General features: G+C 41.3%; 1 protein-coding gene across 3 annotated transcripts in view; it reads left to right on the forward strand.

The window, feature by feature from the left end:
* Window positions 1-24311, forward strand: part of SERGEF (secretion regulating guanine nucleotide exchange factor) — a 159211-nt gene that overhangs the window by 116105 nt on the left and 18795 nt on the right. The window contains exon 11 of one of the 3 annotated variants that reach the window (XM_075163072.1): window positions 18759-18814. The exons of the other annotated variants lie outside the window; for them this stretch is intronic. Coding sequence (XP_075019173.1) covers window positions 18759-18814 — 56 coding nt within the window. The remainder of the gene's footprint in view (window positions 1-18758; window positions 18815-24311) is intronic. 3 annotated transcript variants of the gene reach the window in all.

The following is a 24311-nucleotide window of genomic DNA, read 5'->3' on the forward strand; positions in this document are numbered from 1 at the left end:
TGAGTTTCAGGTCAAGTCACAGATAAAACTTGTCCCTCTACCTCTCCCTTAATTGCTACTTTTTCAGCTCTTTTGTGTAATGACTTCCTGTGTTCACTGAGTGCCCATGTCCCAGCCCTCTCCCTCACAATATGGTCACAGGGGGGTGGATTGTCGGAAGAGGGTGGAAGCATCCCCACAATGAGGTATAAGCAATAGCTTCTGAGTATTGCTGGCAGCATGACATGACCTGCAAAATTAATATGCTAGCTGGAAAATACAAAATGTATCTCTGTTCTTCCTTTAGGCTCTGATTGTTCTCAGGGCAAAGTGGCGCCTGCAAATAAGTGTTTCTGGTGTTGCATGTCACTCCTAGCTGTATTGCCTAAAGGAGGCAGCTTGTCTAAGAAACAGACGAACAGCACTGTGTGGCTGCAAGGGGTAGCAGACCGTGTCCTCCCAGCAAGGTCACGGTGTCCTGAGGGGACCCTTATAACTGATGTTTTTTTGCTGTGCCTAAGCTAAGAAATTCTGTGGTGAACTCCAAGGCAGATGTAGGTGGATTTGCTTATACTTCAGTCATGTTGGAGAACAGCTGCACCCAGGATAAGGGCAGGTCATTGTCTCTACTTGCTACCTGGGGAGCAAACTGTCTGCAGCTGTGCAAGCATTGCTAGGATCAAAATATACAGGGCAAATCCTACTGGAGCAGCAAGGTTATGGACTTGCCTAACATAGTGTTTTACAAAATAATAATTGTTGGGGGTTTCCCTCCCTCCTCCCACCCCCAATTATATTTCATCACTTGTAATTCCTGCTTTTCTGGTACAGACCCAGCTGAATTGAGGATGTTAGGGCTTTTTTGAGCAAAAGCAGTACTTTGTGCTTTAGTGGACTCTTCGTGCTCTCCTGCCTACTGCCCTGCTGATCTGCAGGGCCACACAGAGCTAGCAGCAGCCAGGCACAGCACTCCAAGCTGCCATTCACCATCCTCCCAGGAGAAGTTTGAATTAGAAGAAGGAGAAGCTATTTTTGTGCTTCATCTTAATTGATGAGTATCAGGGGTTTGTCCAGCGTATGCGAAGTTACCTTGCTGCTATTTAATGTGTATAGTTAACTTCTGTTTTTTGTTGTGGGTCTGCTGACTTACCCGTTTTAAGACACCTGGAAAATTTTTTGTTTCTAAATCTGTACGTATGTCTTCAGGCCAAAATCCACATCAGTAATATCACAGGCAAGATGTTTGAAGAAGCACCAGGCTGCCGTGTTTGCATTTAGACCTAATTTTGCTCTCTTGGTGCTCAGATTCACATACCCGAGTGTACCTGCTACACATGATTTTATGCTCAGGTACAGATATGTCCCCTTACTAGTTGAGTTCTTATTTGGGGGCTTCTTGGGGCAGAGAGCATGCATTTATTTTCCTGTATTTGTACAGGGCCTAATGTGGTAGGGTCCTGGTTCATGTTTGGATTTGTAGGTGCTGGCATGCAGTACTGATAAATGTTGGGTAAGTGTGGACTAAAGACTTGATCGCAGCAGTGTATGGATGCAGGTGGAAACCACCTTTTGAAAATTTGGCTCAGAAGTGGTATATCAATTATGAATGAGAGTACATGTGCGTTTTGTTGTGTGCAGGGAAGGTTTTGGCTATTGTTGAAACTGTTTGGGAGGAGGAAAATTGGTTTTATTCCCAGATTTGGAGGTGATTTGAAAGGATTTATGTCGAATTAAAGCTCTTGCTGTGCGGAGACTTTGATTAATGAGTTCACTCGGGAATCATAGCTGCAATAATTGTAAATGGAGGCATGGTTTTGATCATGAGTCACCTTATAGGGGCTCTCTTCACTGCCCTCCTTGAGAAAGTGGAAATCTGGAAGAGAGGAATTCGTGTGACCTTTCATTACCAAGCTGGCACTAGGAATTGGCACTAGCTAGACCCTGCTGTTGGAAAAGGCCCGGAGAATCAGCACAGTCCTTTGTGCTCAGTTGGTGCTAGTTTGGTCACAGGTGTGTAGAAGCTGTATCCAAAGGGAAAAAAGCAAGACAATAAACATGATTTCAGCACAAAGGAGTGTGGTAGAAACGAGAAGGCCAGGGAATGTCAGGCAGCTTTGTCCTTCAGTGACCCTCTAGATTTCAAAAGTTTTGAGTGGGAGCATCATTCAGAGCTTGCAGAGAATCCAGTCTTACTAGAACAACAGTCTTGGCTTTTGCCTTTTCTACCTAAATTTGATGATGGGTTTCTATGAAGAGCACATGTAGCTCCTGCATTGAAGCATGCGGTTGCAAAGTTCAACAGAAACAGTATTTGGATGTTCCTTTTTTTCTTGTGAGAACTGGAGAAACATGAGGGAACTATTGGGGGATAGTAAATGGGCTTTGAGAAAAAAGACCCTTGCAACTGAAAGGCAAAGGAAGTTTGGCTCGGTTTTTCAGCCTTCAGTCAAGGTGCTGTTTGTTTTCTCAATAGTATCTTGCTGTGAGCTTTTCTAGAGTTATTGTTTCTTTTAATTTAGTCCATTGTTGCACACAATATTGACTACTAAGTGAAAATTTTCAAAATGGCTTTGACAAAATTTTAAGAAGTTATCCTTGAGCCTGTAACCCAAGGGCCCCATGAGTCCCTCATCAAAGAAAGTGTGACAGCTTCAGGCAGTAATAACTTTCTGAATGTCTGATATCTGTTTGTACCAAGTGTGACCCACAAAGGGAAGAGCTAGGAGCTTTTCTGGAAAGTTCATAGAATCATAGAATCATTAAGGTTGGAAAAGACCTCTAAGATCATCAAGTCCATCCGTCAACCCAACATTACCATGTCCACTAAACCGTGTCCCTAAGTGCCTCATCTACGCATCTTTTAAATGCTTCCAGGGTTGGTGACTCAACCACTTCCCTGGGCAGCCTGTTCCAAGGCCTGACTGCTTGGCGCAACTTGAGGCCATTTCCTCTCGTCCTATCGCTTGTTACTTGGCAGAAGAGACCAACACCCACCTCTCTACAACCTCTTTGCAGGTAGTTGTAGAGCACTGAGGTCAGGCTGACCGGCCTGTAGTTCCCCGGATCCTCCTTGCGGCCCTTCTTGTAGATGGGCATCACATTGGCAAGCCTCCAGTCGTCCGGGACCTCCCCAGTTAACCAGGACTGCTGGTAAATGATGGAGAGTGGCTTGGCAAGCTCCTCCGCCAGCTCCCTCAGTACCCTTGGGTGGATCCCATCTGGCCCCATAGACTTGTGAGCGTCCAGGTGGGCGTAGCAGGTCGTTAACTGCTTCCTCTTGGATTATGGGGGGTTTATCCTGCTCGCTGTCCCTGTCTTCCAGCTCAGGAGGCTGAGTGGCCTGAGGATAGCTGCTCTGACTATTAAAGACTGAGGCAAAGAAGGCGTTAAGTACCTCAGCCTTATCCTTGTCCTTGGTGACAACGTTCCACCCCTCACCCCCACCCCCTCCTCGCATCCAATAAAGGATGGAGATTCTCCTTGGCTCTCCTTTTGTCATTAATATACTTGTAAAAGCATTTTTTGTTGTCTTTCACGACAGTGGCCAGGTTGAGTTCTAACTGTGCTTTTGCCTTTCTAATTTCCTCTCTGCACGACCTAACGAGATCCCTGTACTCTTCTTGAGTTGCCTGCCCCTTCTTCTACAAGTGATAAACTCTCCTTGTTTTCCTGAGTCCCAGCCAGAGCTCCCCGTTCAGCCAGGCCGGTCGCCTTCCCCGCCCGTTCTTCTTGCGGCACATGGGTCAGCCTGCTCCTGCGCCTTTAAGACTTCCTTCTTGAAGAGCGTCCAGCCTTTCTGGATCCCTTTGCCCTTCAGGACTGTCTCCCAAGAGACTCTCTTGACCAGTGTCCTGAGCAGGCCAAAGTCCGCCCTCCGGAAGTCCATGGTAACGGTTTTGCTGACCCCCCTCCTTGCTTTACCAAGTATTGAGAATTCTATCATTTCATGGTCGCTAAGCCCAAGCCGGCCTCTGACCACCACATCTCCCACCAGTCCTTCCCTGTTTGTGAACAGCAGGTCAAGCGAGGCACCTGCCCTGGTAGGCTCGCTTACCAGCTGTGCCAGGAAGTTATCTTCCACACACTCCAGGAACCTCCTCGACTGTTTCCTCTCTGCCGTGTGGTATTTCCAGCAGACATCCGGAAAGTTGAAGTACCCCACGAGAACAAGGGCTAGCGACTGTTAGTCGCTGTTAGACTGCTAGTTAAAGTTATCCATGCACTACTAACTGGCTGAATACTCACAGGCTTTTTTGACACATAAAGTAAATCTTCTGATATTAATTTCATTCAGAATTAGAAACCTGGAAAGAACAATATGTTCCTAAACAGTACTCTTGAATGACACTTAAATTTTAAATAACATTAAACTATATTGTAAATGGTTAAGAATTAAAGAAACAACCAATTGGTAATGTAGGCCTTGAGCAAAGTACAATATAAGAAGCACTGAAAAATGTTCCTCTGCATGATTAAGAGAGTCTGGTTTGCTGGTTTGATTTATTGGCTGGCTAAATGAATTCATTAATTGTGTATGACTACTTTTACTTCTGGGTGGTCATTTTTCATTTCAGATTTCATTACTGGATGAGCTTTTCCTAGGGATGTTCTTATCATCCAAAATTAAATACATGAAAATGTTAGGGAGGCTCAGCCCTCCCTTTTTATACGGTATTTTTCATACTGTGGTTTTACAAACTGCAGAAAAATTCACTTAGGCTGCAATAACCTAGGTTTTGTCTGCACGTGCTCATTACTTGGACACAAAAAGATTTCTTCTTGTTGCAATATATGCCATGTTTCATGTTATGTTTTTCAAAATAGTGGTGTGGAACTAGAAAACCTCTTTTTTAATTAGATGATGAAGAATGAGGCAGGCACTTGTTTCTGAAATACTTCAGATGTATATAAAGCACTCAACATTGAAACACCATTGTAACTACGGTCGTAGAATGAGAGGTCTAGATATGCAGGTCAGGGAAAGGTAAGGATAGATAACATTTGTGAGAAATCAAATGGCTTAGGAGAGATCCTGAACATCTTGGCTTGTAGTTTGAACACTGTTTTGTATAAGGAAAGACTAATTTCCTGGACAGCTTGCAAATAGTATGGTCTGCAAACACTCCTTTCTTCAAGGATCTTTATGCTTTCAGCTGCATGGAAAAGAAGCACTTAAAGAAGCACTTAATACCACTGTTGTCTACAGGTAAAGATGCTGTTCCAGGGTATGGTCCGTCTCCTGTAAGGCAGCGGATCAGAACCTCTGAGGCCTTGCTGGTCCTTCTAGCCAGAGGAACCCTTCTGGGTCCATAACAACAGTGGTGTGGATAATAGCTATTAGGAATTTATTTCATTCTAAAGTAATAATAGCTTTCTAAAGTAATAATAACTAAAATAATAGCTATTAGGAATTTATTTCATTCTAAAGTATGCTTCTGAAAGTGAGAAGAAACGAGAGCATAGGGAAATCTCATGTGCTTCCTTTTCTTTCTTAGCCCACATCTTCGACTTGTGCGTCTGCAAGTAGAAGGCAAAGCTGTTAGAGACTACAGAATGAGGACTATGTCATCCCTTCTCTCCCCCTCAGTTTTGGCTTATGCTGACCCCTGATCCTGTAATTGTGTAGCAGATGGGGTGGGTGAATCCCCAAGTCAGTTTTGTGGCAGAAGAGGCTACTGTGATACTTTGACAAATCTCTTCTTGCCTATGGGCTTTGATACTTCAATATTATTTCATGTGTTTTCTGTGAGAACAGTCTCTGCCTATGTAATACAAAAAAAAGGTCTTGTGAGGAAAGAAGGTCAATGAGGTAACCCTTACCCTCCCATAAACATATGGATGTGATGGGCAGGAGCCTGGGTAGGAAGCATTGGTCCTGCTAGCTGGCCTGGTTCCATTCAATGTCAGCAAGCTGTAATTACTAATCTCGTGTGATCGCTCTTACACGGTTTATTTTTTCTCAACTTTCACCCTGCTGATACCTGTCTGCAATGTCAAACTCTCATTTACACCTGCTGTCCAAAATAATGGTCCATGCTCCTCATTGTCAGTCACTCTATGGATACTGACTGTAGAGAAAGCTCTCTAGTGAAATGTGATTATTGCTGTATATATGCGTGTCTGTGGATAGTTTATTATGCGGAAGAGTAAACCATGTAGCAGAAAAGGTGAGATTTGTATATTGCTTTGTTTCTAAAGCCTTCATCTGATGAGTTGTAGTATTTATAAACTTTTTCAGGTAGATTAAATAAGCTTTATCTTGGTAATCATATACTCAGAAAGCAAAACATAGCAAAGACGTAAAGGATGAAACTGATCTGAACCTAGCTGATAAGTACAGTGACAGTGCCATCCTATTTTTATCCAGAGTTTCATCCTGCTCCAGGATCTGTTAAGTGACCTTCACTCCATAATGTGAGGCATACTAATTTGGACAAAGGCAGAAATGACTCTCACTGTTGTAGGGCTAATCAGACTGAGTTTGAGTCAAACCAGTATTGTCCTCCCAGCAAATAGACATATCGTGAAAAGTTAGTTTCAGCAGATGAGCCTAGCATTTGGCCTTGAAGATCGTGAAATTTGGTCTGTTCTGGGTGAGAGGATTAAGACTGGAAATGTCAAAGTTTATTTTGGGGAACATATTTAGCATGTATGTGAGTATATATATGTGTGTCTGCATATAACTTACAAACACAGATGCATACATGCACATACTGTAAAGAAGGCTCAGATTCATAAGATCTATGATGTCATTTTTTTTGTTAGTATTCATTTGGCTTCATTATAGCTGAATACTCTGCTGTTCCTGACTGTCTTTCCTCTGTCTAATATGAGATGAGATCTTACTTGCAACATAAGAGGTCCCTGTCACCCCTTGATGCCTCTGGCTTGGAGCAGTGCTGGAATGTAGCAGCAAGGGGCAGACGTCCCTGCTGTTCCCCAGCTGCTGCCTCTGTTACCCAGGCCTCTGGCTGTTTGTTTGCTGAGAAGTGTTTGATTGCTGGTTTGGGGTGAAGAAGGATACTAATAAGAGAACATGACTTTCAGTCCAGGGAAGACAGAATATGAGAAAGTTGGACCAATTCATCATTTTCTGCAGCTCAGTCTTGATATGACCTCACTTGATCTTAGCAACAAAAAGCCCTGTTTAATGCCTGTTATTTTCCACTCTTCTCCTAATAGCTGTCTTGACCCCCTGAAGGGTATCAGCCACCTTCTTAAGGACTCAAGAACACAGATTTTTATCTCAGTTCTAGACAATGTATTTGTGCAGTCAGGCACTTGACTGCATTAGGGACATCTCTAGAAACTTGAGCATCTTTAAGGATATTGGATCCTGCAGCTGGAATGTGGTGAGTCAGCACTAAGGATAGCAGAAGTTTAGTTATTTCCTGCTCTTCACTGCAACTGCAGCATGTCACTACATACATTTCCCTCCTGTGGAGTAGGTTTTGATGTCAGTTGCTTTTTTTAATATTTATTCAGCTGGGAGCTGTCAGTAATTTTGAACTGCTTATGAGGCTTTTTTCTTAATATTGTCATACTAGGGGAACTGCAGAAATGGTAAAGATGTAGGCCTTGGCATAATGCCTTGACTTCCAGGGTGTGTAATGATGTCAGGAGAGCTGCACCCCCTCAAAGCCGGCATACTGTGAGGAAAAAGATGATATGGAAAAATGGGACAGATTCTCTTCACAACTGCCAAAATCAGTGGCAGAACGGAGTTTTCAAAGATATCTGCCATATAAGGAATAGTTTTGGAGCTCTTTTGGGTTGTTTCTGGCTAACTTATCACCTAATCCAGTGTGAAAAAAGGAGAGAGACTGGGCTCAACTTCAATTCCTATGTATAGAGGGGTAACTTAATGACAGTTTGCTTTGGTTTGTGGGAGGTAAGCCAGATTTATCATGTGTTTGTGTTTTTTTTTTTTATTGACGTTTCTGCTATGGTCTCTCTTTTTACACTCCAAAATAAGTTGGTACCCTTTATTTAAAAACAAAACAAAAAAACAAAAATCCCCTGCTCCATGGTGAAAATGATACATTTTAGAAAGAATTCATATTTCTACTTCCTTTTCTGTTCCTTTGTTCCAATATTCCATTTATTCAAAACAGAAGGAAGTTCCTGGGCAAGACACATGTTATGATGGCTTTGTGCTGCTGTTACCGGATTTCTCTCCAGGAAAACTGCTGACACGAGGATCTATCCCTTCTGTAGGGAGGTAGGAACACACAAGCCACCTGCCGACTGCTCCAGGAGGGCTGGTTTACAGCCAGTGCTGCTCAGTGGTGAGTCCAGGATGGTGACAGCCTACAGGACAAGATGAGAATGAGCTCTGATCTTGTGTTCCCAAAGCTCAGGGCAGAGCTTGCTTCATCTCGGGAACTTATGCAGAGTGACAGGAGGACCGAATGGAGGAGGAATAAGGAGGAGTTGAGACCATTACCTAAAATTACCTTAGATTTTTAATGGTAAAAATTGTAGGGTAGCAAGAACAAAATGTACCATGAAAAATGAGACTATACCATTAAACAGTCTCTTTGTGGTGCCCACTTGTGGGAGTCTCTGCATTTGTACAGACAGGATTAAAATCTGTAAGAAATTTGTTTACAAACTTTAAGGAAGGCCAAACAATGGTGTGTCCCCAGTGTGGAAGCCCACTCGTTCGATGCTCATTTTGGATTTCAGATATTCATTATTGTCTTGCATCTTCAATGTGTAACATCTTCAATGTGTAACAGTTAAAGCTCTGTTCTTCCGATGCTTGTAATTTTTAAATAGGGGCCGCAGCATACTTTCAAATACCTAGGTTATAGGTTCCCATGCAATTTTCATGAAGAATCCTGTCAACACTCAAAGGCCTGTTTCAGGGTGCTGCAGATAAGTTAGCCACTATCAACCAGCCAATACTAACAAAGTTTTGTTTGGGAGCACAATGCTCCAACGTCTGCAGATGGTAAAGCTGCAATTGATACCACTCAGGAGTCAGAACAGTCAAACAGCTCACTTAAGAACAGGGGCCGATCCTTCCACTGTGCAATCAGCTTGATCACATGGAATAGTTGCTGCCAATAGCAATTAAAAATGGATGGTGAAGATTTAATGTAGTGTGGCCTTCCACTCTGTCCTGCAAGTGTATTGAGGGGAAAGGAGGGGACGATGAGAATTGCCTTCAAGTCAGCTGAAATAAGCAATGTATCTTTGAATTGACAGAAGCTCAACATCTGAGATATAACACAGAATGGAAATAATGAAATATCCAAAGTTAACACTTGCAGGGCATTAATAATAACGAGTGTCTGCTCAGTAATTGCACTCAGTCTCACAACTGATTTTCTTTATGTGAACCTAAATATTTTAACTGTATCACTTCATTTTCCTACCAATCTTGAATCTGAAACTTAGCAGCATTTCCTACTCTTACACACAGCCTCTTGGGACATTAACAGCCACAGCATATTGATCATCGCCATTTCATTGGGGCTTGCCTCTTCTCTCTTGTTGTGCTGCTCGTTCTTGGGCAGCTTCCATTGTGTTCATCCAGCAAGTTAATGGTCCAAGAAGCCAGTGCAAACTCCTAGAGAAACCTCCTAGGTTTTTACAGATCTCAAGTCGTTATCTAATATGACTGAATGTTAGTGTATCTCCAAGACCAAATATGCCTCCTTAATTGAAGATAATGGCTTTGACTGGATGAGAATAACAAGAAAACAAAATAATAATAATGACTCACACTAACACTACAAGTAGCTCCCTGTTTACAAGCTGCATTTGGCTTGCTTTATTCTTTCATCAGGTCATTGTTCCCAGAAGTGACTAACAGTTTTGGGAATCCCTCAGTTTTTGGTTACAAGAATTAGTAATGGGCAATGAAGGTGCCTGATTTCAGAAGGCAGGAGAGGCCTGTCCTAACGCTGTAATCCTTTAATAAGTCTTAAATTAATCACCAAGAATAGCTAGTTAATTTTTAAAATGCTTACTTGACCCTAGCTGCATCTAATTCTGAACTCAAATTAGGCATTTATTTGTGCACTGGCTTTCATGCACACATGTGGATCAACAAAAGTCGTATCTCTGCATGCACGTAGACCACTGAACTGTCACTTCCTCATGGAGATGAACTCTTTTATTAAACATTTCTAGTATACTGTATTATAGTTCCCTTTTCTGTGTTTAGTTATTGTATTTCTGTTTTCAAAGGCACTAGTGAAGATAGAGAGGTTTGTCCTTATGTTTTATAAATTGAATGGTTTCCACTCCCATTGTGGCTTGCTTACTAATATGATACACTTGGAGGACAATAGCTTTTCTTCCTTTCAGTTTCAGTTACTTTCATGGACTAATGTAATTGGTGTATTTATAGGTGAGGTAATATTTTAAATGGCCCATAAAGAGATAACATTTCATGATTTTTCAGCATATGAATCCCCCTTTTCTGGTTTCATTTTGGAATGGTACCTGTGTATGCAAACCCTTAGTTGCCAACTTTGGTTGCAGAATTTGTATAAATGTTAAGTTCACTTCTTCGGGTACTTCAGTGTGAAGTCTAACTTTTTTTAGCTCAGATTCAAAACAGATTATCCAAGCAAAAACCAAACATCCCTTGTTATCTTGCCCACTGTCTGTGGGCCTCATCACAGTTCTGTGTGAACATAGCAGCTGTGAGTTGGTAAGATGTTCCTTAGTGAGTGGTTTGTTGAAAAATATAGAATATTGTAGAATTATTTTTTGCTTAGATACAAGGAATGAATTTTCCACTTGAAAATAATCTGTGTATGTAAAGAAATACTTTTCTTAAAATCCAAAGGCAAACTCAAACCTGTCTAAAATGAGAATAAGGAAGCTAGCAAACAAGATTGACAAAAGGCTCAGAGAGTGCGGAGGTTACAGAAGCCAGATCTTAGTTTTGTAAAGACTTTTCTATACTGCCGAAAGGAAAAAGCAGGAGCATGATTTTTTTTTTTAATTGAATCTCTTTTTAAAAGAGACTTCTTTTTTGGTAACTGATTCTGACACACATTGAAAGTGAAACTTGCTATCTCAAGCTCATGGCAGAACAAAGGCCAACAGAAGTAATTACTAAATTCTTGAGATTCAAGTCTTGGAGAAATTGCCAAAGTTAGCAAGGGCAGTAGATGTAATTGCTTGCAAAGGTTATAGGTGCATTTGCTTCTCTGACTGGAAGGCTGGAATTCAATTTAGAGTGATGCAGCATGTTACCTTGCAAAACTCTTAGTGCAGATTACTGATAGGCATGTGAGGATATGGGGTCTTCTTAGCTCTGCCCATAAACAGCCTACCTGCCTGTAAGTGGGGAGTCAAAGTTCAGCGTGTTGTTTGCAAGACATAGGTGTTCAGGTAGAAATCAGCCTGCCAGGAGGAGGGCAGTATGGTTGTATTTTACCACACCTTACGATAATATTTGATGGTAATCAGTCTAGTTAAATCCTTCAGATATAAAGAACAAAAGATTTCTCAGTTTTAAGGGACTCATGCAGGAAACAAATGGGAATGGTGATGGAGGAGTATGGAATTCCTTCCTGCTCCTGCCCACTGGCCACTAGGAGGGCAACGTGAGGCCTGGGGGTAGGAGTGTGTTTTAGGGGTCAGGATAGATGAGCAGATTGTTTTACCTTTTCAGTCAGCCTTGATTGCATGCCGTCTCCAGAGCGGTGCTACTTACATATGGGACTTTAGAGCGTGGCCCCGGCTTCCACTGCAAGGCAGGGGAAGGTGTGCTCCCACGCAGGGCTTGTTAACTGCTGTGCAGGGTGGTGAGCATGAAGTCACAGGGCAGAGCCCATGTTCCTGGTGTTGTCTGATGAGCAGGCAAGGGTGGAAAGCAGTCCTGTATGCCCCATACCAGGGATTTAAAGGCATTGTCAGGATAAAGTATAGAATAACAAAAGAGATGCCAGGTAACACCAAAAACTGTTAATGCCATTTCTTCCTGTGGTTTATTTTTTTTGTTTGCAGAGGTCCCCAGAGTTCTGATTTGTGCCTCAGAATCCCAGAGAGGATCCTAGCTGTTATCAACAGGGTGGGGTGAAGTTGAAGGAGTAGGACATCTAGTGTCTCTCACTGTTCAGATGCTGAGATGATGGTATGTGCATTTAGTAGGGTCCTCCCTATTCAGTAACAGCTGGAGCTTAACAGAAGTTACAGCTGTAATTCTTGGTTTTCAGTTTTTCTCTGTGCTGTCCATGTTAAATTTCCCTTGCCCTTGAAGAAACAACTTCTTAAATGGCTAGCGGTTTTTTTTCTTCCTTCTTTGGAAAGGTTAACATTTCCCATTAACTCTCTCAAGCTGGCTTCTGGCTTGTATGCATGGCACCTTGCTAGATTGCTGTAAATTTTTTTACAAGACCACCACTGTTTTCTGTGAGCCAGAAAAGTGTAAATAGCTATGCACACAGCAGGACTCTTCAAAGATTCTCTGCTAACCTCTGTCTTGACAGGTTGGTTTTTTTTTTTACTCTTACAGTCAATTTTACCTTTTATGTTTTGCTTATCTGCTTTCAAATTTCGTTTGGAGACCCTCCCATTTCCCCCTTAGAAATCTGATTCACCTAGACAACTCTAAACAAGGAAATACCTGAGCTGCAATTGCCTGTATTTAGAAATATGGTTGCATTTATCAAATTCAACCAACCCTACTTTCTCTGGTATTTTTCCTTTCCTTCCTCTGTCTCTTCAGATTTGCTATCATCAAGAGTTTTTAAAATATATTCACATTTCAGGCTTAAATATAAACTTAGATTAACTACCATTTAATTAAGATAACATCATCAGGATAATTAAACTTCCTAAGATGGAACGACTAAGCCCTTGTGATTTACAGCCTGTGCCTTGTGATTTTCTGTTCTGTGCTGGATACCGTGCGTGAGTGATATCAGCGTTGAGAGGGCACGCCGCTAAATGCCACGTCTGATCACAGTGCGACCACCAGCCTGGCTCAGAGAGACGTGGGGCTGGCTGAGGCTGAAGCCTCACGAGGCAGAGGTGATGCTGGCAGAGGCAAGCATCCTGAAGAGTCTTGCAGATTCCTTTTATTAAGACTATGCTCCAAGATCTGACCAGGACTTTGGTGTGTAATGAGCTGTGTTTTGGGGTTCCTTGTGGATGCAATGTTTTTGCCTAGGAGCACCCAGAACAATGTCCTCTGACCACCCCAGCTGGCTAGGAGGCTGCCCTGCCATTGATGTCCTTGTCACCTTTCAGCTGTAATGCAAATGGTGGGATGTAGCAAGGTGTGGAACTGGCCACGCACAGGAACTGCTGGCTGCCACAGCATAACACAGTCCTTCCAGGGTAACTCACCATGGTTGTCTGCTTGCAGTCCCACAGCATTTTGAAGAGGATTTGAGGGGTTATGTGTTATCTTCAGGCCCGTTCACATGTAGGAGAGTGCTTTAGAACATAGGAATGGGGGTCGGGGTGAGCATCTCTGTATCTCTGATGCAAGAGAATTTTCCATAGCTGGGGTGAAACTTGGTTGCATGGGAAACAGTGCTTTTCTTGGGCTACCATAAGCACTGAGCTAAAGACTCATAAATGTCATTATTTTCCACTCTGGTTGTCAAAAATATATTTTAACCATGTATTTTAGCTGTGTTGCTTCCTAAACTCCTAAAAAGCTCTTTGGATACCTCCATTTTCAGTTCAGTAAGGTAACCTATCCAGAAGAAAACAGAACAACTTTGTTTGCATTCCACAGAGATTTGCTCCTGGCAACCTTTGAAACCGCTTATTAAAAGAAATATTTCTGCATTTGTAACTAATTGTATAGGAAACAGACTTCGGTTAGCAAATGTGTTTTTTATGAGGACAAGCTGATTCATATTTTTCTTTCCACTTCATAATCTATGCAGATGAAAATTACTCTTATCCTTTCTATGATGCTCTTTTAGAAATCTTTTCTAGTCAGATAAAGTAATTTTTTTCAAAAGTAAGAGAAAATTGAGTCAGTGGCTTAAAAATTAATATTTTATTCTTGAATAAAATGTTACACAAGAAAATGAAAAACCAAGATTCGTAAGAATTTTTTTGCTAATAAACACAATGGATAAGGATTGGCTGATTGAAAATTTCTGTATTTTAAATCAGAAATATTCATTCAAATACATTAGCCATAGAAGAAATGGTTAGACAGATGGATGTTTAGTGTATGTGGATCAGATTTTTCTGGAGTTCTTGATTTAGCAGATGTACAGATGAATTCTGTAAGATAATAGTGCTGAGCCAAGGCAAAGTTGCTGAGTACAGTGCTTTTTTTTTTAAACTTATGACTCATGGGTGAGTCTAAGCTAGAACTATGTTTAATATTAATATGAAATTCAAAAGATGGCTTTCATGGCAGACACTGGAAATATGTCTTTGGATAATCTTAAAACAGGCTTTTCTTTCCTCCTTGTAGTTCTCTGGACGTTCAAAATAAAGTAACATTTTGCAGTGGAAGGGAAACTTTAAAACACACAAAATTGGCACAGTGTACCATATTTTTGGCATGCTTGCATGTAATCAACAACTTTCTGCATTTGCTCTGTTTGCCTCATCATACCCGATTCCCACCAGTTCTTCAGTATTCAGTGCCAGTTAGGAGTTTGTGTTTCCAAACCCATGTTTTTTGTTCTTCCACTGGACGAAAGTCCTGCTTAGGTGCTGCGTAAGGTGCTTTATCTCTCTGCACCCATCCGTCCTCAGCAGTCTGCAACGCCGCCATACCTTGAGAGATGCTGAATGCATGAGAGCTGCCTTGTTTGCACTGCCCCTATCTGCCTAGCTTTTGTAAAGCACTCCTATCTTAGTACAGACAGTACTACTCTGTGTTGTGTTCAGCTGTGTTTGTTCAAGATAACTCTAATACGGCTGCACACTTGTTCTTTGCAGGAAAAGAGTAGAAATTCCCATCAGCAGATCTTCGAGTTAACTAAGTGGTACCTGGACTGGGCAGTAATTATTCTGAGTAAGCTTTTCTGCTCCAGCTCTTTTCATTACTGGGGAAGTAAAATAGAGGAGGGTGGAAGGTTTGTTGTTTTATTAAGATTCTTGTTTGGAGCTGGCATGTAAAGGTGCAGTTTTAGCTGTTTGGAATAATTAACTACCAAAACATAGCTGTGATATTTGTAGTTAAGGATCTGTGACTTGATAGCTTTTTTTATTGCCCCCTTCCATGAGGAAGCTAATCTCAGCAGCTAACCTAAACCAAGGCCAGGACTGAATCCCTAGCTGTTCTGCAGCTTTTTCAGTACAATCCATTCACCCAAAACTTGATGAGCTTCTTAAACAATCTTGGTGCATTCTGGAATTTGCTGTGCAGGCTCCATCGGTGCCTTTGAGGAGGAGATGAGGTCTGTAATGTTTCCAGAGCTCTGCCAATGCAGTCAGCATAATGGCTTTATTGAAGTCATTCAGGTACCTGAGCAAAGCTGTTTCCAAGCCGGTATAAGCAGACTTCAAGGACAGGATATGAGCATATCCCAAGCCCTTGTTAAACAGTGACTTGAGTTGGTAACTACTAAACAGCAAGTTTTGGGGTTTGGGGTTTTTTTGTTATTATTATTTAATGTATTTTTTTGCAGTAAAAGGCTGTAACTCCCTCCCTCCCACAGTGCTGTGAGAAGAGTTGGGAGGTATTGATGTCTTCCTGCAGTCCCTGCAAAAGGCAGCAGCCAGTAGGCTTCAGCTGTGAGCACCTCAGGCTGCCGCAAGGTGTGTTTGTGCCTAATGCATTTGGCATTACTTAAGAGGAGGGAGCATGTGCAAGTGCCACAGTTTGCTTCACACCAAGAGTTGGTTCTGAGACAGGGAGGTATAATGGGAGAAGAGAGCTTTCCGTGAAGATGCTTCCTCAGGCTAAACAAATGCTATCCTGTGTACTTCACAGCTGAGGCTTAAAATAGAGATAATAAATCGATACATGTTGTGTTTTGTTTTTAAGCTGGTCTTCAGTCTCCAGATTGGCTTTTAAGTATCTTGTTGCTATGGAGAAAGAACAACTCTCTCCTATGCAGTGGGTGCGGAGAGCAGCACTCCTCACAGCATGGTGCCGTGCTGCCTCTTCATCCTGCAGCTTTTTTTCCCAAGGAAATACGGCTGTTACTGGTATGCTGCCGTTTGATCTTGTCTGTACTTGTGATTGATTTCCTCCCCCCTTTCCCTCTTGCCCTTTTGAATGCCTTTCCACCATCTCTGATCTTATCTTTTATCTCCTCTGCCTTTTTTCTCAATGAGGGCTCCCTTCACTTCCGAATGAAAATTAGACTGTTAGCAAAGTCTTGCCTTCTCTCTCCCAGCACTTTTCTTTTCTGTATTTGTGGTCAGTGAGAGACCAGATTTGCAGTAGGCCCAGGAAAGTATTTGGCTACCAATACATCCATTCCTGTCCTTTTTTTTTTTTTTTTTTAAAGTAAACGAGCCCAGACTCTGGTACTACATATACAGCAGAGACAAAGGGTGTTGCTGGAGATTGCAGCAATATTATGCATCTGCTGGTGAGTCCTTACTGCAGCAGAGAGAGTATATGTCTTGACATCCAGGCATGTCAAGAGCTGTACACGTCTATTGTTCGTGTAGCTTTGTTACATGTTGTTTCCCTCACCTCGGGCTCAGTTCCCAGCCAATGCAGGCTGCAATGCAGTTTGCTCACAGGTCATCTCTCCAATGATGAGATGATGTCTGTGCTTGGGGAAGCGAGGAGGAAGGCCAGGCCAATGCAGTGGCAGGGAATACAAATGCACAGACCGATGTACCCCACTGTCCTTGAACGTCAAGGGAAGCAGCAGGCTTTTTCAGTGCTGCTGTGTCAGAGCCCTGGAGCTGCAGATTCAGATGCATTTCTGAGGCTGAATTACTGGGTGCTTTTGTTTGTACTCTTTTCCTCCCCCGCTGCTAACTGCAAGACCAGTTAGGAGAAAAAGAACGGTATTTTAATTGAAGATATACAAATGAGCAGGGAAAACTTGGAATGAACCAGAGAAAATGCTGTGAAAGCAAATTTCACTTCTTTTGCTGGTGGTTGCTTGATAGCTAGAGACTGTTCCAGTTAATTTTGAAAAGGCTCAGCTCCCACTGGGCCTCTGAAGTGAACAGGCCATTTTTTCAAGGCCATCTGCTGAGCTTCTGGGTGCTGCTCATTTCTGGAGACCTCAGAAATGTAAAAAACTTGTGGTCTACTCGTTTGTCAATGAGAATGCCATGTGCATATCAGATTGACCCCAATTTTTCTCTTGGTTTCCCTTTAATTTACTGTATTAAATTGAATCTGTCTGTTTTCTGAATTATCTCTGATCCCCTGCAGTGTGAAGAAAGCCTGCTCATCTGCTGCTGCTGCTCTTAGCTGATATTATGTTGTTAAACTTCCGCTTGCTCATTGTCAGTCCTGTGCATGTCTGTCTCCAGCCAGGGAGGTCTAATTGTGAAGCTGCTCTGGCTGCCCCTAATCCTTCAGTGCCTATATTTGTCTGCTTACCCTTGGGTTGTCTTATCTCCTTTGGGTTTGGCCATCTCAGATTATGTTTTTTTGTGCTCTCTGTGTAGCCCCGAAAGCAGTTCCAAGATCAAGGCTCGGACTGACCTTAGAAAGGAAAGTTAGGAGAACGGCAGCAATGCCTGGAGGCCAGGCCAGTGCACAAGGTAGTGAAAGATCTCCTGGCAAACAGCAGCTCTCTGGAGAAATGTGACGCTGTTCCCGTGGTGGTCTCCACTTGGTCTGAGCCCCCTGGCAACCCAGCCCTTTCGTCAGTGTGAAGTGCAGTGGCTTTCTTGCTGTATTAACATGAAAGTGGATTCTGCATTACTAATGATCAGCTTTTGTCATTGTTATTCAGTTACATTCTACTGATGGGTATTGGGAACACAGGGCAGGACAGTGTCTGGTATTCCTGCCAGGGATCCTTTTGATACTACCAAAAGAGAAACAGTATTGGTACTGTTCTGGTATGACCTTTAGGTCACAATAAATTGGGACTGCATGAGCTGTCTGCTGTCATGGTTGGCTTAGGAGCTGAGAGCTCAGTGATCAAAATGTAAAACTTGGCAGAACAATCTTGGAGGCTTTTCCAGGATTCTCTGCTTGTGTCTCCATGCCGACACTTCTGCAAGTTGTTGGGCTGCTTTTTTTGGGAAACAAGGTTCTCGTTACTGAAACAGTTACATTCAGTGGTATCTCCAGTGAGCGGAGACCGCTACATGGCTCTTTTTACAAGGCTGGAGAGGGAGAAGGGAAGAGGAAGACTTCACAGTTCAGCTGTCAAATAGTAGTTGCTAGAAAAGGAACTGCATGCCTGGGAAAATTTTCATTCTACACTTATGAGCAGATTTAAGTGCTCCAGAACTAGCCTTAGAAAAAAGGAGTATGTATACATAGCATAAAAATAATTGGTGTGTTTCTGTAAAAACAGAAATCTGCTTATCTGCTAAAGGGAATTACGGAATGCAAATGCTACATCATCATCTCTGCTGGCAAGGTCAACCCAAGCATGAGGCTCGAGGTTGTCAGGCCCTCTTGTCCCTGGGAAAGAAATTGACATGATAAGATTTCCAAGTAGAAGCCTAAAAATGTCACAAATAATGCAGATGTGAAGAATTTCTAGTTTCTTTTAAGGTAAATAAGATGCTATACCAAGGAATAACAGTTTGATAAATCCATATTTTGATTTAAACCTATATATGTATTTTGTATATGTGTGTATGTATGGAGGAGTGAGCAGGTTATCCCTTTTGAGCTTGTTGCTTTTTCCATTTGAGATGATAGAAATTTTTGTTACTGTGTTTTGCAGGTGCCAGTCCCAAGTCCTTCACTGGGACGACATATGTTGTGATCATGTGCTGGCAGGTTGGTCATCAGAGATTTTTTTTCTCTTAGGATCAGAGCTTGAGCAATATGGTCAAGAAGGGCCCACTGTGCTGTTTAAGCCCTTAGGGATGGACAGGGTACCGAGGCCAGAGCTTACACACACACGTACATAAGCCAGTTAAGCTGGAGAAAGCAAACTGCATCCTACCGTACAGCAAAGTTTTAGATTGTTCCTCCATGAAAGCCCAGGAGACAATCCTTTCGGCCATTCAAAATGGTTCCCAAGTCCCGTTTAACTCACTTAACAATTAGTCGCTGTACTGAATAAAGGGCAAATGGCTTATTCTGGCAAGGACTGTGGCCTTTGTTTCTTTTTCTTTCTCTCAACATAAACTCATTCTTGCAAACACATGCAATAAGACATTCGTGGCCTTGCAAGTTTGTAAAATTGCAAATGTTTAGCACGTTTATACATGTGAGCTGCAGCAGTTTCATCATTAGTGGGAAGCTTGTAATTGGGAAAAGAAAGAGAAGGAAAAGACCTTGAAGGTCTATCTTTTAGTGGTTCTTTGCAGCCGCATTTTGAGGCCATAAGCTGATGGCTCAGCAGCTAGCAGGCTCGGTCCCTCACTTTGTGGTCTCTGTGTCAGCAGGGTGTTTAATATGACAGTGCTTTTTGTGATACGAGGTGCTGACTTCTGGGACTACCAAACAGATGGTGACTACATGAGAACACATGTAAGTGGCTGACACTGTAGATCTTGTTTTCCCCAGTTGTTGCACTGTTCAGGATGCAGTGCTTAAGACTGAAAGCAACATAAAGATTTCTTTCCTTAAGAAAGAAAGGAAAAATAACCACCTCCAAAAAAACAAACCCAAACACATTAAGGCCTCATGGTTCTGATACCCTGAGCTATAGGGAGCTTGTCAAATCTCCCTGTTTGCCAGGTCTGCCAAATTTTAGAGAAGGCAAAAATAACACTGCAGAGTAAATTTGCTGGGTGGAGTTAAGTGGTATGGCACTGTTGCAAAATTCAAGCAGTAAATAAATGTGAATCTGTGTAAAAAGAGTACTTTGAAAATAAAAATGAGGGCCCAATGTGTATTAATAAAGCAATTTGCTATTTCTTACATTTTCCGCCAAGGACAAAGGAAATAACAGTATAATGTCTCCTCATGATCGTTTGAAAGCTGCACTGTACTGTTGGATTTCTCTTTGGAAATCTTTTCTTACTCAAGTGACTGAAATCTGTCAAATTCCAATAGACAGAAACAGAACCTGATTTCAAAGTGTGTCGTCGACCTTCTGAGATGGATCTCAGAATAGATCAACCTTCTGATATTTGTTCTTATATCAGCATATATGTAGCTTGTGGAAATTTAAATATCAAAGCATAATGTCTGAATCATTCAGTGTCCAATGAGAAAGCTAATCTGCCTGGTTCACGTGGTACATTTTACTCCATCTGCAGGAATTAACTTCGTATGTGCTTTTTAAATTAAAAAAAAAAAAAAAAAAAAAAAGAAAAGAAACCCCAATGCTTTTTGAAAATGATACAATTTGGGAGCTGGCTAGTGCATAGGATTTTTTGCAGAGTCACATTGAGTTTCTCAGCAAAGAAAGAGGATTGTTGTCTGCACAGAAGTGCTAGCAGAGGAGAAGCAAGATCTTATGAGTTTGAAAAAATGGGAAATTTGGTTGAGACAAGCAAACATTAAGCTGCCTTAGGTTACCCAGTTGCAGCTTCTCTGCATACAGTGCCTGGTGCAAAGTGTATCACAGCTGTGCAGTAATTTCAAGGCATAGGAGTAGTGTAGCGGTAAGCACTTGAGCAGAAGGCTGGAGCAGGTGATCTCCAGAGGTCCAGCCTAAATTATTCCATGTACTCAGGCTGTTTCTGTCTGGGATCCATGAAAGTTCTGAACAAAAAGTTGGGTTTAAAATACAGACATGGAAAAAAGGAGAACAGTGAAGCCTCACACTGCCTTTTAGGCAGTAAAAGCTATATGAATTAGCTCAAGTGTCATGACTAAAAGGAAGCCTTCCTGAGGAAGGGGAGCTGGGGGCACTGTACTCCAATGTCACTGTGTCATTCTCTGTTTTCCGTAAGCTGTTTGTCTCCAAAACTTTCTGTTGAAAGCCGGAGCTAGCACTGTTGCATCTGAAGCATTTATTTTGTGATTCATAACTGACTGACACTCAGGAGAGAGATGCCTGGATGGAAGGACATTTGAAAAGTTTGGTAGCCAGCGCAGATGCCCAGGGAGCAGCCAAGCCCTTAAAAACTAATAGGAATGAAACCCTGTCCTATTAACCCTCTGAACCAAGGGGAACTGTATTGCTGAAGGGGTAAATTAACATACTTATTTAGCAAAATACTCAGAGATTTGTCTGTATTTTACCCTGCTGATAAAACTGGATAATGATTGTTATCAGGTTTTTTTTGCGTGATTGGAGAAGGGCCAGTATGTGTGTACTGTGTGTGAGCCTTTCCAGACAGCGTATGACTCTGTCCTGACCTGCTGTCCCTAGTATAAGATGTCTCCTAAGAGAAGGTGGTTAAATAATGCTGGCGTTGTATGACAGGAGTTTTGTAATGTGAGTAAATATCATCTGTTTAGCTGTAAGCAAATAAATCCTTTTATCCTATAAATCCCTATTTATTAGGGGAAGAAACATGCATTGAAAATGAAAGCAACTGGAAAATATTGTAGCCTTTTAAAAAAAAAAAATCAAGATTTTAAAAAAAATTTTGTAATTTTTGTCTTCTCTTGAAAAAATGCTGACTTTTCAGTGATATATCAAAAATATATCTGTATTCAAAAATAGAACTATTTAGGATGGAAAATCAAAACAATTGTAGTTCCTTTAAGTTTTGGGATAAATATATTCTATCAAGAACTGAATGTTTATTCTGAAGAGTTTTGATGGAATACATTTTTATAAGCCCCAGTTAAATAAGATTTAAAAAGGTAAATTGTCCTAACTCACTGTCCATCTGATATTTTATGTTCTCTTATAAACACAAAATAGAATTTCAAAATAGATTTCTGAATGTGCTAAGCATTCCCAAGGTGGGCAAAGTGCAATTACTTATCTTTTTGGAAATGCTGGTCCTAAAAGGTTTTGGATTTTTTCAAATACTGTAGTGCTCTCATGAAGAATGGAAATATCTCCAACTTCAGCTGCAAGCTGAAGCTATGTATATAGCTACTGCGTAATGCCTACACAGTGGGATCCTGGTTTGGAGGAGGGTTGTGCCTGCAATTATTATGTCTTCATATGAATGGGAGTATTGTTCCTCTTCTTTGAGGAAATCAGTGTATTTCAAGTTTAATTTAAAAATAACAAACACCTTAAAAATCTTGTACGGTTGAACAGGAGATTAGTGTCAGGATTTTTCTAGAAAACTTCAAGCCCAAATATGCCGGCAGACAGAGAGACTGCCATATTCTTGAAAGTGCTGGTGTGTTCTGGGAGCAGAGTGTGGAAAATCACCCCTACTCTAAATCTCTGAAGCTGAAACCGGATAAGTGTGTCCTCTTTAAAGGACGTATTGCTCCTGTTGTCACTCATATCTCTTCTGGCATCGGCGTTTCTAATATTCTGGTTCAAGATCTCAGTGCAGTGAAGATTCATGGTTGGTAGGTATGGGAGTTGGTTTTCTTCCTGTCAGAATGGACCTTCTGCCAGGAATACTGAAACAGAGAAATATTGTATACATTAATGGAAATTAATTGAAATTTAAAAAAGAATCATTTATAATGTATGACTATATTAAAAAAAAGATGTTATGCACTTCTTTTGTTCACAGTATGGATTTCTTGTCTTTTCAGCTTTGCTTTACTGTTTTGTGATCCAGAATACAAAGCTTGTTAACTGTTTATTAGCATAGTCTGATATTCTTAACATTGTACTTAGTTATTTATAAAGAATGAGTTAATAGATTAGTAAATAGCGTTAACGAAGTCTTGCTTATTGATTTCCCAATGTAATAATAAATAGGTGTACTGACATAGTTAACTGTACAGATAATTAATGGAGCCAGATGCATATTTGGAGCCAGATTCTCTGCTATTATAATGGTGAAACAAGTGGAGTTTTGCCAGCAAATAACTTGGCCTGTTTTCTGTTTGGCTGTCTGGAAATGCATTTTTACTTCGTAAGCCCCAGTGTTTTGAAAGATCTGTCTGCAGGTAAATCATGGTAAGATGGAAACTATCATTTCTAGGAAATAGCAGATGTTTAGGGGAGTCGGTGAGTGATAACTCCAGTACTGGGGTAATTGTCACATTCTCAATGGGCATATCCCTAGTCGATGGCCTTAAGCCAGTAATAACCAAAGAGTTGATTTTTTTTTTTTTTTTGAAGGGGCGAGGCATAGCATATTCCTACATGCACAAGATTTTAAATTAGGAAGCTGGTATCTCTTGCTGGGTGGAAAATAATAATTTTAAGTAGCTGAACTAGATAAGCGCATGTTGACATTTTTGTTTGTGCATAATTCATTCTTAATGTTGTACGGCATAGCTGGATGCAGGGAACATTAAAAGAGCTTGACAATGTCTGAACCAAGATTCTGGTGTCAAACAGGAGGTGAAATTCACTTTATTCTAATTATTGATTAAAATTTTATTAGCAGACTTTAAAGATATTGGTGGGGCAGCTCTTCAGGGATGAGCAACCTAAACATGTGCCTTCCTGTTTCCATAGCGACACATCATTTTCATCCTTTCCAGGCAGCCTAGATTGCATTGTGTACTGCAAGAGTTTTAGATTCAGAAGAGCTATATTAACAGCTCTAGTTTTCCCTAAACCTTGCTATTAAATATTTTTGTTTTGGATGATCGTTAGAATAAAAAAGTGGTTGGGATTATTGTGCTTTTTTAGAGAAATAAATCATGGCAGCAGAGAAATAGAAAATGAGAAATAACTGGCAACTGGGGTGAAGTGTTTTGGTCCGATTCATTGACTGCAAAACTTGGCTATTCCTGTGACCATGCAAATGCACTTTGTCAATAAGGTCAAGATTTTAGCAGGAATAGTTCTCGATCTGGTGGTTATTGTTAAAATCTTTGGAAGTGTTTTTGATTCATATTGTTTAAGCTGTTGGAGAGAATTGAAGTAATGTAGTAAAGGTTAAGGCTATAAGTGGTGGCCATTAGCAAGGATCAGTTTTCCAGCACTGTGGATCATGGCCTTGGAAGCCCATTTAGAGGTGGCATTTTCAAGCTCAATGTAAGCGATTTGGTAGCTTTCCAGGATACTTGAGGCCATTTCAGACTGCGGCATATTCATATTTCGCTGTGAGCTTGAAACTGTTTTATTGGATTTGGAATGTCAAACTTGTCTATCAAGTCATAGATTTCTAAGACTGGGACAGAGCATCTCAGTATCATTTTCACACAGTTCTCAGCTCTGTGAGCACAGGAGACTCCTTTGGATAGACAAATATCTTTCAGAAAGATGCATCCTTTGTCTTGTCTGTAAGAGATGAATAATTCACTATATCCCTATGCAAATGTTTATTACTCT

The sequence above is a fragment of the Calonectris borealis genome, chromosome 14, assembly GCF_964195595.1.
Source record: "Calonectris borealis chromosome 14, bCalBor7.hap1.2, whole genome shotgun sequence".
Classification (NCBI taxonomy): Eukaryota; Metazoa; Chordata; class Aves; order Procellariiformes; family Procellariidae; genus Calonectris; species Calonectris borealis.